We start from the raw sequence: 14,556 nt of genomic DNA, 5'->3' as shown, positions 1-14,556 counted from the left end.
GCTCACTGCCAAGACTGTAGAAGCATGTGCTTTAAAGACAACTCGTTAGGGACGTGGAAACCACAGAAGCCGTCCGATTTGCATGGCTGGCGAACCTGGCTTTTGTTCTGTGGCTCCAAGAGTCCTGGAGCTTAAGTGTAGCCAGTGTTGTGCTGTGACAAGCTCAACCTTGGAATCCTCGGGAAGGCAGCGGGGCAAACCAGAGGCACAGAAACCAGCAAAGTGATCCTTTATGTTGTGTGGGACTAGAAAGGACCTGGGCGTGCCAACCTAAATGAAATATATTTTAAGTCTTTAACAAGTGACCATACTTGCTGGTGACCTATACTAGAGTCTGATGAGAAAGCAAAATACGCATACATGTTTTCAAAATGTTAATGGAAAGAGCTGTCGAATTTTGGAATATGCAGCTTGTGAAGGAAACAGCCATCAGTGCAGAGCGAGTACAAGTGCAGCCGGGCTGGAGCTCCGCAGGGCTGCCGTGCAGCGGGCGGCCCAGGATGAAGCCTGCGTTTGGTGATGGTTAGCAGTAGTGGTGAGAGACACTCGATGTGTGAAGGAAAACCCAGGGCTTGACCTGGAAAAATGCAACAACTAATGATAAAAGTCGAAGACTGAAATTCTGAGTTAGAATAGCATGGACAGTAAACTTGTAAATATGGAGACAGTGTTTTAAGGAAGAATGAACTTTGCTGTTGTGGGTGAACAAGATCTGTTCATCTGCCACATTGCTGTGTGTAACTAATGCCTAACGTGTAAGTAATACACTCATTTTAAAGTCTGCAGTAAATAAGGGCCTCGATTTTGTGGAAGGAGGATAGAGCTAAGTGTATCTTTGATCCTTGGAAGTAAATATTCACAGCATAAGGGCTAGGCAAAGCATTTCTAAAAGACAGACTCGCATTTCTGCAAAGGTAATGTAAAAACAAGTAAAAAAAGAAGCAAGTAATAAATAAAAGGTTTTACTTTTATTTAAAATAAAATGCATTTTACACAGTCTTAAAACCATGGATTATGGACAATACTGGGAATCCACTCTTCTCTGGCACCCCGTTTGGGCTATGTGAGCTCGGAATCTTCTGACTAGCACCAATGCAGGTTGTAACAGCATCACAGACTAGAGCACGGCTAGTCCAGGCTTTAGCGTTACAGACACGTGGCAAATCACGGCTATGATGAAGGCATTCTTAATTTAGCAGATTTTAAAATTGCATATAATTGCTACCAAATTGCTATTTATATCTTTTAAAAGCAATTAATGCTAAGATGCTATTTTCTAAGTAAGCCATTTGCTAGTTGAGTTTAAAAAAAAACTGTACAATTTTATAAAATTTGTGTTTGTACATTAGATACACAAAATGCATACTTCATAGACCTTTAACTTCATATCATAATGCAAAAGTTGCATATTTTAGGCAGAGTGAATATGCTGGTGAATACTAAAGTATTGTAATACAATATGGTGTAAAAATAAAACAAGACAATAGACTACATGCTTACTGAAGGACTCAAACTAACCAAGCATAATGGACTAAGGGCATTTTTCCTTCAGGGTCAAACAGGGACATTACTAAATAACAGGCATTTCTTCCAGGCCTGATTTGGGGCTGGGGGAATGTCAAGGTCTAGCCGAAGTAGGATATTTTAGAACCTAAGGTCAAATTAAACATACGTTAAAACACATGCATTAAAGATGACAGACTTCATAATAGTTTAAGCCCTGGACAGCTTCCAAGTAGACGGCCTGAGTTTTAGTTTGGTGAGTTTAAATCGGTGATGTCTTCTTTGCACTTGCCCTCAACTTCAGCGGTCAAGTGCATGGCCCTAAGGAATGGGTGCCATATTCAACAGTCCCTAAGCTGTAACATGATAGCAGATTAATTAATTAATAGTCGTGCTTATTAGTGCACATATTAAACTGGTTTGGAAGGGCAAAATGTTTTCATGATAAAATAAGTGTCAAGCTTACTTTATTAAGCAGCACATAACAGCTTTTAAAGTTAAATATGGAGTCTTGTTACATAGTATTTCCTATTCACACCCATCCACTGGTAAGTTTGTAGAACATTTCTTCATCTAAACTCTCATTCTGGTCCTTTGCACGCGTTGAAAGAAATATGTAGCCACCAATGAACTCATGGACCACTTTGCAATCTACTTCAGTACAAATGAAGGACAATCGTACTTCATCTGCAAACTCTACGGTGACCTGTAAAAAAGATAAAGAATTCTCAGGCCCAGTAAGACTGTGAGATGGCTGGGTCCCAGCAAAGTTACTGTTGATTTACGCCTGAGTGTCAATAAATATATCTCGATAGATTAGACAATTCTCTTTTTAAAAATCTGAAACGTAGTAATAAGGCCTTCAAGTCCAAAAGAAAGAAAAGTGTACAAAACCCCGTCCCCGAACCTCTCTTTCTAGGATTGAATGCAAGAGCTTCAGGTCAGTAAGTTCCCAAGTGGTCCTGTCGATTCGAGTACTGTCTCCAAGTCCTTGGAGAAAACATACTTCCCGTGTTTACAGCTTAGACAGTTAACCTTTGGGTGTCATGTCTGAATAGTCCAGAAAGAGGAGGTTCTAGGAAGTGACAGAAATTGATACAAGAAACCTCAAATGACCCTAAAAAAATGAACATTCGTTAGTGAAAGATTCTATTTATTTAAAATTATGTTCATGTAATCCAAGGCAAGGAGCAGCATGGTAGATCCTTTGTGCGAATCTCCGTGTATATTAAAATCCCAAGTCGGTGAACTTTTACCAAGCGTGTGGCTATGGATATAGACGGACGGCTCTTGGACCTCTAAATTTTACTGTCTTCAATTGTAACTTAGGAATACATCTATCTTGATAGGTTGTGGTGGGGTTGAGAAAGAGGTATCATGTGTAAACAGCATCTAGTACCATGCTCAGCATAGAGCAGGTGATCCACAAAGAGCAACTGCTGTTATCACTGGAAGTGCCTGATAGCAGAGAAAGGTAACTTTAGAGAAAGACCAGGGACCATTCTAAGCAAATCAGTACTATGTCATTTCAATACTGAGCTGGTTGTGAAATCAGTGAGGAAAGTAACTTAGTGGCTTTTTAACATTTCTAATTTTTAGTAAAAGGACTACTTATGCATTCAAGTAACATTTTAAGTAGCTTACCATTTTTATCTCCCAGTTGACATTCCACTGTTTCATGTTGCTGAAACGCCAAGTTTTAATGGCATCCCCTGTGCTGGCATCCATCCTTATCAGTCGGTTGTAAGCAATTCCAATAAGCTCTTCTTTTTTGCCCCCTTGGAACCTGCAACATTTAAAGACCTGCTTTTAATTCTAAAAAGTGCTATTCTTGGGAGTAAAAATAACAACGTAACCAGAAATAGTTTTTTAAATGTAAAAATTCTAAGTCGAGCCATTCCCATCTTCTTTAAAATTTCCACTGTGAAACGGGTTAATAGCTCCAATAACAAAGCAGATTCAGCAAAAATGCCGATCCAGGTTTACATAGAGGCGCTTTGCAAAAACACTGACCTTGCAATGAAGTGTGTGATGCCAAATTCCGGAAGAGACTGCCAAGCTTGAATAAATCTCATCTTGGCTTCAATTAAACTCATTTGAGCTACATTCTGATGGGCTTCCAAGATTCTTGCTGTTATCTAAACGTGATTAAATATCACCTTTACATTTAGACATTACTCTTTCATGGTAGAATCAAGATTAAGATTGAATTACGTATTCCATCATCTTCTGACTTATGTCTTACAAAAGTTAAAATAAGAAAAATACTAGATGGTTTTTTAAAATAAGCTGCCTTTAATTAAATTGCAGTTTCCATATAAATATATATATATATGCTATAGTAACACATAATTGCGACTTCTAAAACATACTCAATGTGTACACCTATGTACGAGGAGACTACAAACAGTTGATGGAAAAATTGCATTGTCCTTTAACCCCCACTTTCTATGAACTTCATGAAGCCCCCTCACAATGTTACACACGATGAGTTTTCAGGACAGATGGTCAAATGGACCTAGGATATATTTCGTTTCTAGCAGGAATATTTATTAGCTGCATGGAATCAAGTGGATTCTGACTCACAGCAACCATGCAGGACAGAGCAGAACTTCCCCATGAGTCCCACGGCTGTCATCTTCACAGAAACACACTGCACGTTCTTTTCCCCAGGAGGCAGCTGGTGGGCTTGAACTGCCTACATTTCAGTTGGCAGCTGAGTGCTTAACCACCGTGCTGCAGGGTTCACCACAATTAAAACCGGTTTCCTAAAGGAGTTTTGTTAGGTCAATTCTGACTCCCAGCAACCTGGTGTGACAGAGGTGGAACCCCAGGGGTTTTCTAGGGGGAATTTCTCCTGTGGAGCTTCTGGGTGGTTTGCACAGCCAGCCACTGTTAGCAGCCACATGCAAAATTATTGCCCTGCTGAGGCTCATTTTACAAACCATGTAAAAAGCCCAGGCCACCAAGTCAATTCCGGACTCATAGCAAGCCCGTACAGAAGGCTCCTAAGCTGTCAATCTTTTCAGGAGCAGGAAGCACCATCTTTCTCCCAGAGTGAAGTGGTTTGAACAGCCGACCCTTACGGTTAGCCAACCAACGCTTGCCCGGCAGCACCACCACTGGAAAGAAAGGTTAATTCTAAAATCTGAGTTATATTCACTTTGGGGTGATGTTCCCACAAGAGATGGATTGATTAATCTACAGGGGGAGAGATAGTGAATTTGGCTTTAAACACTTGGGGGGGGGTAGGAGGCGGGGACAACAAGCAGGGAGAATACATGTGGAGAACTTACCAAATCTCTTATATAGCCTGGCTGTAGATGGCAATGTGAGGAAAGAAAAAGAAAGCAGAAAGGGGGGGAAAAAAAGGCAATCAGAAAAAATGGCAATGAAGCAAAGAAATAGCTGTGGTCACCTGCAAACCAAAATTCCAGCCAAAAAACCATGCAAAAAATGACTTTAGATGGAAATCAAGCAGCGTAAACACACAGGAAACGAAGCAGCAATAATCACTTTCCAGACGGAATACTGAGAAAGGCGACACATGGTTCCAGAATGTTAAGGGTTACTTGGAGGCAGAAAATATAGAAAGCCTAACTTTCATTCCCCTTAAATACCAGTTTTTACCAGTGAAATTAGAGTAAGGCTAATTAATTTTAGTGTAGCAAAACCAGAATTAATATTCAAAAGCCACGAATGTCTTCTTAGATGTAGTGATAGAAGATGGTCCATGCACTGTCTTTCAGTAATAAGCAGGAGTAGAAGACAAAAGTGCAACCACCAGACTATTTACACAGAAAAACCAACTCCTCAATTACCATATGCTTTTTACATCCTTTTTCCTGGAAGGGAAAACAGAGAGATGCCCGACACGACACTTGAACGGCATTCGTTCATCAAAGATTAAGACTGAAGGACTTTTCATGCACACTGAGACAGGGTAGCTTTGCCCCGTCCCCCCAAACCGTGGGAACTTAAGAACGTCTGATCCCGTGGGGGACTCGGAAGCAGCTTTCCAGGACTTCCTTCCTGGTCCTTTTGATCGGGACGCACTGCTGACACCCCTTCAGCAGCACATGCACACCTCCACTGACATAGAGCATGACGGCTGGGGGACCGGGCGCGCACGTGAAGGTGCATATGTCATCTTGGGGGGTGAAAAGATCTGTCAGCACTTGTAGTCCCCTGAGGGCCGTGTGATTGCGCTGTCACCTGGTAAGTCTAGTCAGGGAAAGAGCAGCGAAAAGCGTGTGACTTGTAGACGCCGATGTGGAGGCCAGGCTAGGAAGATCCCGATGCACAGCCCGCACGCGGCCAGCGGCCGGCAGCGAGGACGCATGAGGCACTGCCTGTCTGCCTGTCTTGCAGCCTAGCCTGGGACACGGTGAACATGGAGCCTTCCCGGGGAAGCAGTCTGCCTTCCACAGTGAAGCCGACACTCTGGGGTCGTCCGCTCCCCCGCTACTTGATAGTGACATGACTACACTGGAGAGCCACGCAGCGTCTCGAAGGCAATGAATTCCCTTTACACGGGGAGGCTTTTTAGCCGTGGTGCAAAACGATGGACAAATAAAATTAGTACATGGTTCACTTTCCCTTTTTAACTTACACTCCACATTCCACAAACCTCCCTAGGGCAGCATTTCCTCCACTCCCTACTACTCCCACATCCTGTGACTGTGGGACAAACAATTTTCATGTAGCTGACACTACCACTAAAACGTAGACTAATATTTGTGACTAAAACTCATGAACAATTCCAACTATGTGAATTCAGACTCATATACATGAATGAATTAAAAATATATCAAGGGATAATGTTCAGGGTAGTTCACTCGGCTTCAGTATGTTTGCAAATTATTGCAAGTTAAAAACAAACTAGATTAGAAAAATACTTAATGTAAATGCCTCTTTTTTTTTTAACCTCCCCCCTTCTCCCTCCCCCCTCCTCTTGCCCCCTTTTATGGCAGGCTGTTTGCTGTGGAGCTAACCCAAGTGAAATTCCCCTTGTAAAGTGCCTTCCCTGTGGCACCGAAGAACCATTTTCCTAAATAGCAATCCTTTTATGGTGTGATTTCCAGGAAAGGAATTCTAAGCAGAGGGGACAAAACAGTGAGTTTCAATGAGACAATTTACCAAACTTTGTCACTTTATACAAATCCTGGTTGGGTCCTGACTGTTGATAATACAATGCATTAAGTACATCTATCCTGTAAAGTTTATTTCAAAAAAGTTTATTTAGACAGCCTGAATAAATATTATTCATTTGGAAATTAGAGTATATCTTTATATCATTTTTACTGAATTCAACTTATTTTTTATGTAGTTAACACATCATTCAGACCATACTCAATCCCCTGAATTGTCCGATCTCCTCAGCTGTTTAGAATGTTTCCGGCTATTAGAATTATCTACCCCGCTAGAAAGACACAGATCTTCTTAAAATGACCAACGTATACTGACCTTTTAAAAGCTATTTCCTATTTTATATTCTAACCATCTGCTTTTGAAGTCAGACTTCAATCAGGTTATCAATTATAAAACAAAACACCAGCCAAGAAATGTTGGATGAAGTAAAATAGAGTACCTGCTTGTTCTTGTACTTCTTTAGATAGCGAGGAGACACAAGGCATTCCGGGTTTATATCGGTTGTGATCTGCTCTGGTATTAACTGAGGATCTGGGTTTAAATGCTGCATCTTCAGGAAGGAAAGGATGTTTTGAACTTCCAAGTTGTAAGAGCTGTCAGCCATGGTCTTGCCTTTGGAAGCTAACCTGCAAGCTGCCATCCAGTGTGCATACTGCTTCTCCTGTTGGAAAGAAACATGGTGTGGAACGACATATATCACATGATGGCTCCTTTGAACACAAATGTAACGATGACTGGTCAATTCACTTAAGAATGAAAGAAAACAAAGATTGAGGTTTTGACTGGAAAACGTACGTTGTCGCAACGAAGCCAGATTTCATTCATGCCCTCTGCCACTGGAATGAGGAGTTTAATGTTAAATTTTTGGCCTGAAATGTTTACATCTGGGGTCACTTCACATCCTGTAAGAATAAAAACACATAGACTTTAATTATGAAAATGACAGTTTACGTTAAAGAAACATCAAACCAACAGACAGTTTTTATGGCATCTTAACATGTTGAATTTGCTGTGCAATCCATAAACCAAGGCACACTCTTCATGCTCCTTAATTATACTTGAGGGAAATATTCCCTTTTGACCATAATCCATAACCCTGAGGCTCAAGGGCCACGTTCTCCGCTCCCTTCTGCACACAGCACAGCACATCCCCAAGTGTCTCCAGAATCAGTTGTCGTTGCATTATCTGCCACACGTAGCAGAACCTGAACCTCAGCTCGCAGTCGACGCATCCATCTTTCTTATTCACACATATTCTTTAAAAATTTTCATACATTAACATTTTCTTTCTACTTGAGCCCCCGTTTTCACTTCATTTCCCCCTTCCCCACCCTCTAAATTATTTTTTCATGTCTTACACTGACTGATGTCTCCCTTCACCCACTTTTCAGTTGTCCATCCCCCTGGTGGGGGGTTATATGTAGATCATTGTGATCGGTTCTCCCCCTGCCCCCTTCCCCTTACCATTCTACTCTCATTATTGGTCCTGAAGGGTTTATCTGTCCTGGATTCCCTGTGTTTCCAGCTCTTATCTGTATCGGTGTACATGCTCTGGTCTAGCCGGATCTATAAGGTGAAACTGGGTTCATGATAGGGGGCATTAAAGAACTAGAGTAAAGTTGTGTGTTTCATCGGTGCTACACTGCATGCTAACTGGCTTGTCTCTTCCTTGTGACCCTTCTGTAAAGGGATGTACAATTGTCTACAGATGGGCTTTGGGTCTGCACTCCGCACTCATTCACACTGATATGATTTTTTGTTCTTGGTCTTTGATGCCTGATACCTGATCCCATCAACACCTCATGATCACACGGGCTGGTATGCTTCTTCCATGTGGGATTTGCTGCTTCTCTGCTAAGTGGCTGCTTGTTTATCTTCAAGCCTTTAAGATCCCAGATGCTATATCTTTCAATAGCTGGACACCATCAGCATTCTTCACCATATTGCTTATGCACCTAATTTGTCTTCAAAGATTGTGTTCGGAAGGTGAGCACTGCAGAATGCCAGGTTATTGGAACACTGTGTTCTTGTGTTGAGGGAGGACTTGAGTAGCAGACATTCTCTGGAATGTCTTATTCAAACCATCTCAAGGATCACTTTCGGCACCTCTCCTCTCACATCCCACAGCTTCCTGCCTCCACAGTTAAAACCAAGCTGCCTTTGTTTCCACAGCGGAGCAGCCAGCATCTCTCTTCCTAAGGCTAGCATCCTGCCCCAGCAGTCTGAGTCTAGCCACCTACTCCATCCGGAATCATGCTCCACTGCAGCGTTCCTCTCTTAAGGCCCACTCGAATTCTCTCTACAGTCTGCACACCTGCCCTCATCCTCCCTTTCTTAGTGGGTTTATTACCAAGCTGTCTTGTTTCTTACATACATCTCAATGACGACACTTTGGCTTCCACACTTAAATCTCCATTGGCCTTTAAAATGAAAGAGGGCTTTATAAGAATGGAAGAGATGGGGGGAAATATTTGAAAAATATTGTCAAATTATGTTAACTGATAAAAGTTTAACATCCAAAGTATGCAAAGAATGCCTACAACTTACAATATAAAAGAAAAATAAAATCCATATAAAAAATGGGCAAAGGGTGCTCACAGTGCAGCTGCAGTGGGCCAGGATGAGTGGCAGAGGGATGGAGGGATACTCCGTGGATTGAAAGGCCACAAGAAGAGGGATTTGTTGGGGCACAGGCTCGTCAGAGCACTTCAGTGTCAAGGATCTTGGAGAAATTCATTCAAGACTCAGAGCACAGACCAGTTAGTTATTCAAGGTGTGAAGCCTGTTATTTTGTGAAAGAATCTGAAATTCATAATGAGCATATACCAGCCAGTGAAAAGCAGCCTGTGAGCTCGTGGAAGGACTTCCTGAGAGAACAATGTAAGAAGCAGGCAGATGTGGGTGAAGAACACACAAAAGTGAAGCGGGGAGGGGCGGGGGAGAGCTGAAAGAACAATATGCTGAGATGGAGAAGGACCTAGCTAAATTTTCTACCTTTTAAAAACTGGAACCTCTGCCACAAAAAGCTAGGAAATACTGACTCTGCCCCCTTCCCCCCACTGCAAAAACGATTCCCACCAAACCACTCCGCCTCTGTGCGAGCTTAGCAAGGGCACTCATACAGGACCTTCAGGGGTTCTGATGAAAGGCGTTATAGAAAAGGGCTGTATCTTCTTAGTTTCAAGTGCCTGCATGATTACCTAAACAGGCAATAAGAGGAGGAAAAACGAAAAATTTATTCTGTTAATCAGAATTGGGTCTTTTCTTCCATTGATTAGGCCAGAGAATTTTAAGTATAGATGGCTTATGAAAATAATTAAATTTGAAACAGGATCAATATAAGTTTACTATAGTGGCTTAAAAGAGGTCTGCCATAGCTTCCCAGGACATAGGAAAAAAGTATCAAGGGTTACTCTATGAGTAATATAGACGAAAACACCTGTAGTTGGAGCAGTTAACACTTAAGGGAAATGAGAATCCTAGAACTGTCTTAACAATGGCAGGGTAGCCCTGCTGGTCTTTGAAGTGATTACTGGAAAGTCTGGCACATGAGGCAGGGGAGCATCAGGCCATTAGTCTCACCGAAGGGCAAAAAGCCCCACTTGCTAAGTTTTGTAGCCTTCCAGCACTTAAATATGCTTAGTAGGAAAAGCTTACCAGAAATACATTTTGACTTTTAGCCTTTCCAAGCACCATTATTTTGCCCATGGTATTTACCTGTTTCGCTTTGGGTAAGCTTTGTAAGTTAAACAATGTGTTTCTTCAACTGTTCAGTAAGTAATCATTCAACAAGGTAGGATCTGCCAAGGGCCCTCTGGAACCATGGGAGAACCATCTGGCTCTGAATAAGCAGATGTGTTTGCCCGCACGGCCAGTGACCGTGTTAATCGTGAGGCTTTGAGTGCTCGTGTCTGCTCTTATAAGCAGGCTTTATGGCAAAACGAACCAATCATGCCACCGCTGCAATCTCTAACAACATACATTTAGCAATTTAATTGAAGAACTAAGTCTGGAATTTTTGTTTTTGCCATAATTATAGACAGTAACTTCAGTTATTTTTGGCAAATTAATTCAATGTATGGACAAATATTTCCAATAAGTTGTACAGGAAAGAAAATAAGTATTCATTTTTCTTTTATCTCAGTGTTGCCACTGCAGAGAATTGACAAGCTTGTCTCTACAAATATGACTTACTGTCAAAAGTTTCCTTCTTGGCTGCGTGTTAACAATGTGAGTAGAGTTAACAGAGGAGACGGAAAAACCAGAGAAAGGGTTTGCATGAACATTTTACCAATGTAGATATACAAATGAGCAATAAGCACATGAAAGAAAAGATGCTTAATACCATTGTTCATTAAAAAAACCAACAGATCACTTCTGTCACATTGACCCGAATGCATGACAACCTCTCGTACGGCAGAGGTTGTTCTCCCGATGCGAGGCCCCACCCCGTTACGGTGAAAACGAAGAAAACATTTGCCAAGTTGGTAATTTTTAAGGGATTAATTCAGAGATGCTAACTACATTTTTCATGTTTTACAACCATTAATGTTACCTACTCCAAATTACCCTAGCACAATTAGCAAATTTGGTGGCCCCTAACAAAAACTCCTCCCGTCCCCTCCCTTCCCGAGTCCTCTGCCCCTGTCATCAGGTCCTGTTGTTGATTCTGACTCATAGCGACCTCATAGACAACAGAACGAAACAGTGCCCAGTTCCGTGCCAATTCTTCTTGGGAGTCTCCCCCATTTCACAGCCTGTCTACTTTACCAAGCATGATGTCGGTTTCCAAGGACTAGTCTCTTCTGATGACATGTTCACAGCACATGTGGCAAAGTCTCACTATCGTTGCCTCTAAAAAGCATGCAGCTGTACGTCTTCTTCCAAGACAGGTTGGTTCTTCCGGCAGTCTGTGGTACTTTCAGCATTCTTTGCCAGCACCACCCACAATGCAACTGCATCAACTCTGCACTGGTCTTCCTTACTCCAACTTTCACATGCTCATGAGGTGAATGTAAATACCATGGCCACTGTCAGGCACACACACTGTTGAAGACATCTAATGTAGCAGGTTTATCCAATGTAGTATGTCATTTCACGTACTAACTCCTGCTCAGTGAGTACTGACTGTGGATCTAAGCAAGATAAAAAACCTGACAACTCTGATTTTTTTCTTACTTTTATCATGTTACTTGTTGGTCTAGTTGTGAGGATTTGTTTTCTTTACGTTAGGCTGCATTGATGTGGAATGCTTTAGTCCTTAATCTTCATCAGTAAGTGTTCCAAGTCCCTGCTCAGGGTGGCGGCAAGGTTATTTCATCTACATTATCAAAGGTTAACAAGCCTTCCTCCAATTCTGATGCCGCATTCTTTATAGTGGTCCAAATAATTTGGTCAGCATACAGTCTAATATGGTGAAAGGATATCACCTGAACACACTCTCTTCTATAGCAAACCAGTACTCCCTTTTCTTTAAAGAGCGCCCATTTGGTTCATGTACTGGTTCTGCAGGACTACAACAAAAGGTTAGGATTTGCTGTAGGTCTTTTTTCCTTATTGTTGGGTTAATTTGCTTTGTATGATGTCATTTATATGAAATCCAGGATAGGTGAATCTCTAGACAAAGTAACTAGAGCAATATATTCTTAGGATTATGACAGGCAGATGATGTTGGGAGGAAGTGTAGAACTAATAATGAGTACAAGAATATGGTGACTGTCTAACTCTTCAATGTAGTTAAAGTATTAGCATGTTGAATTAGGTATGTGAATTTTATGTCAATAAAAATAAAGAACAGTGTGCACGAAGAAAGCAGACGAACAAAAAGATCAAAGACTCTGAAACTTGCTCTTGAAGGTAAATGAAGTCAAAGCACAGGGCAGAATTTTAAAGGGCAGATTGAGGAGACAAAGCACTGTAGTCATGAAGTACTGGAGGTTTGTAGCCGCTTCATCTTAGTTGTGTCATTAGCCAACGAAGGTCCTATGGCTTTCTTATGTCCATGTCACGATGGCTGACTGCAGTTTGAGGTGGCAGGTCTTTCCCAGTCTGAGCCCTCACCTTCCAGCACTGTGTCCGCCATCAGCTTTCACTGACCGAGCCTTCAGGAGTGGACAGCCCACTCCTTCTTGACCGGTGGGCTGCAGCCTAAATCTGCTCACCATGGATGACCCTCTGGTATGTGAAATACTGGTGACAGCAGAGCTCCTGCCAGGATCACAGCAACACTAAGGGCACCACAGTGAAACCGACTGGCGGTCAAGTGGCGGTGCTACGGCTGGTAACCACTTTGGTCAATGGTTTCACACAAACCTCTCATACAGAGAACTCCACCACAGGGTTTGTTCATTGTAATCTTTAAGGATGCAGAGCACCACGCCTTCCTTCCCTGGCGATGCTAAGTGAGTTCAAAGCCAACTGTTAGGTTAGCAGAAGAGTGTAAACTACTTGCACGGCATTCAAGGAACATGAAGGAATTGGAATGAGCTTATCAGTCGTGGATTTTCTATATGTTGGCTTGTTTGATATAACTGAGATAATACATATGTATGAAGCCCCTTTCTGTTTGTCCTTTTGAGTCGGACTTTGCTCAACACTATGTTCAATTTCACCCACATGGGGATGTGCATCACTTTATGGCAGAGTCCCTGTCCCCAAGTCTATCTCCACATTTGTCTATCCATTCATCAGGCCATGGGCTTGCCCCTGGTCTCCACCTTTGGGCTGTTTGGTAAGTGTTGTAATGAAAAGATACGAGATGGCTTAAAAAGTTCATAGAAAGCTATGTTCTCTCTCAATGCTGTTTCCCCATAAACTTCCTGAAGACCCGTCATTCATGTTCTGTAGGGATTAGATGGCTGATTTTTATGAAGTAGTGTGCCAAGCTTTGCCGCTGCAGTATCTCTGGGTGGACTTGAAGCACCAATCTTTCAGTAAGTAGCTGTGCACATTCACTATCTGTACGACCCCGAGACTGCAGACTAGTCCACACCGGACATGTCAGAGCAGGGGTGCCCTTCCTAGCCTTCCCTGAGTGGCTAATTTTTAAGAAGGGATGAGCAGTTCATTCTTCAGAGGTGCTTTAGGTAGGCCTCAATAACCAACTTTTTGGTTACTAATTGAGTGTGTATACTGGTTGTGGCTCTCCACCCCCGACTCCAGTAGCATGGGAACCCCATAGGACAGAGTAGAAGTCTCCCTAGGTTCTCCTCTTTACCAGAGCACACTGGTGCTAGCAGAAAGACAAACCCCAATGGGACTCCACCCCTGAGTCCCTGTGAGCTGGAATCAGCCTGATGGCACACAGAAACTTTGATGGGGGCAGATGGCCAATTCTTTCCCCTACAGGGTCCTGCCAAGCACTGCACCACCAGTGTGGCTTCCAGTAGTCACCATCAACTACCCCAAGCAAGCTTGTCATCTCTGGGGCTGGAAATCCTTCCAGAAGCAGGCACTCCTCCTGTTCATCAGAGTGGCTGCTGGATCGGCTCATTCAAATCAAAACCACAATGCCACCACGCCACGCCCCCCACGGTAAGCTATTATCAGAAAAATACAAAAGCAAAACAAAAACAATGTTGGTGAGGTTGCGGAGAAACGGGAAGTTTTCCTCCATTGCTAGTGAGGTGCAGCCACTGTGGAAAACAGTATAGTTTTGCAAAAAAAAAAAAAAAAAAAAGGTAAGCATAGAACGAATGCTTTGAACTGGTCCTATCTCTTACTGAAATTTTGCATTGCCATTCCAGATACACAGAATCAACACTTTCATTTTAACAGGATCTTTTTAAAATGTAGAGTCAGATTGTGTATAGCCAGAGTAAAATGTAAATTTCTCACAGCAGGCAGCTGAACTGGAATAAATGAGTTCCAAGCCTGACCCAGAACTACTAGGAGGTCTAGCAA

The 14,556-nt window shown here is 42.3% G+C and overlaps 1 protein-coding gene across 1 annotated transcript in view; it reads right to left on the bottom strand.

The window, feature by feature from the left end:
* Nucleotides 1-949: 949 nt before the first annotated feature.
* The window catches only part of FERMT2 (FERM domain containing kindlin 2), an 88,993-nt gene continuing 75,386 nt past the window's right edge, over nt 950-14,556 (bottom strand). Inside the window, exons 11-15 of the mRNA XM_075531642.1 lie at nt 7,450-7,556; nt 7,094-7,315; nt 3,517-3,641; nt 3,148-3,289; nt 950-2,209 (exon numbers count right to left, since the gene is read on the bottom strand). Coding sequence (XP_075387757.1) covers nt 2,036-2,209; nt 3,148-3,289; nt 3,517-3,641; nt 7,094-7,315; nt 7,450-7,556 — 770 coding nt within the window. The 3' untranslated portion in view covers nt 950-2,035. The remainder of the gene's footprint in view (nt 2,210-3,147; nt 3,290-3,516; nt 3,642-7,093; nt 7,316-7,449; nt 7,557-14,556) is intronic.

The sequence above is a fragment of the Tenrec ecaudatus genome, chromosome 14, assembly GCF_050624435.1.
Source record: "Tenrec ecaudatus isolate mTenEca1 chromosome 14, mTenEca1.hap1, whole genome shotgun sequence".
In the NCBI taxonomy this organism is placed as follows: domain Eukaryota; kingdom Metazoa; phylum Chordata; class Mammalia; order Afrosoricida; family Tenrecidae; genus Tenrec; species Tenrec ecaudatus.
Note: the sequence above shows the minus strand (reverse complement) of the source record. Positions and strands in the feature narration are given on the sequence as shown.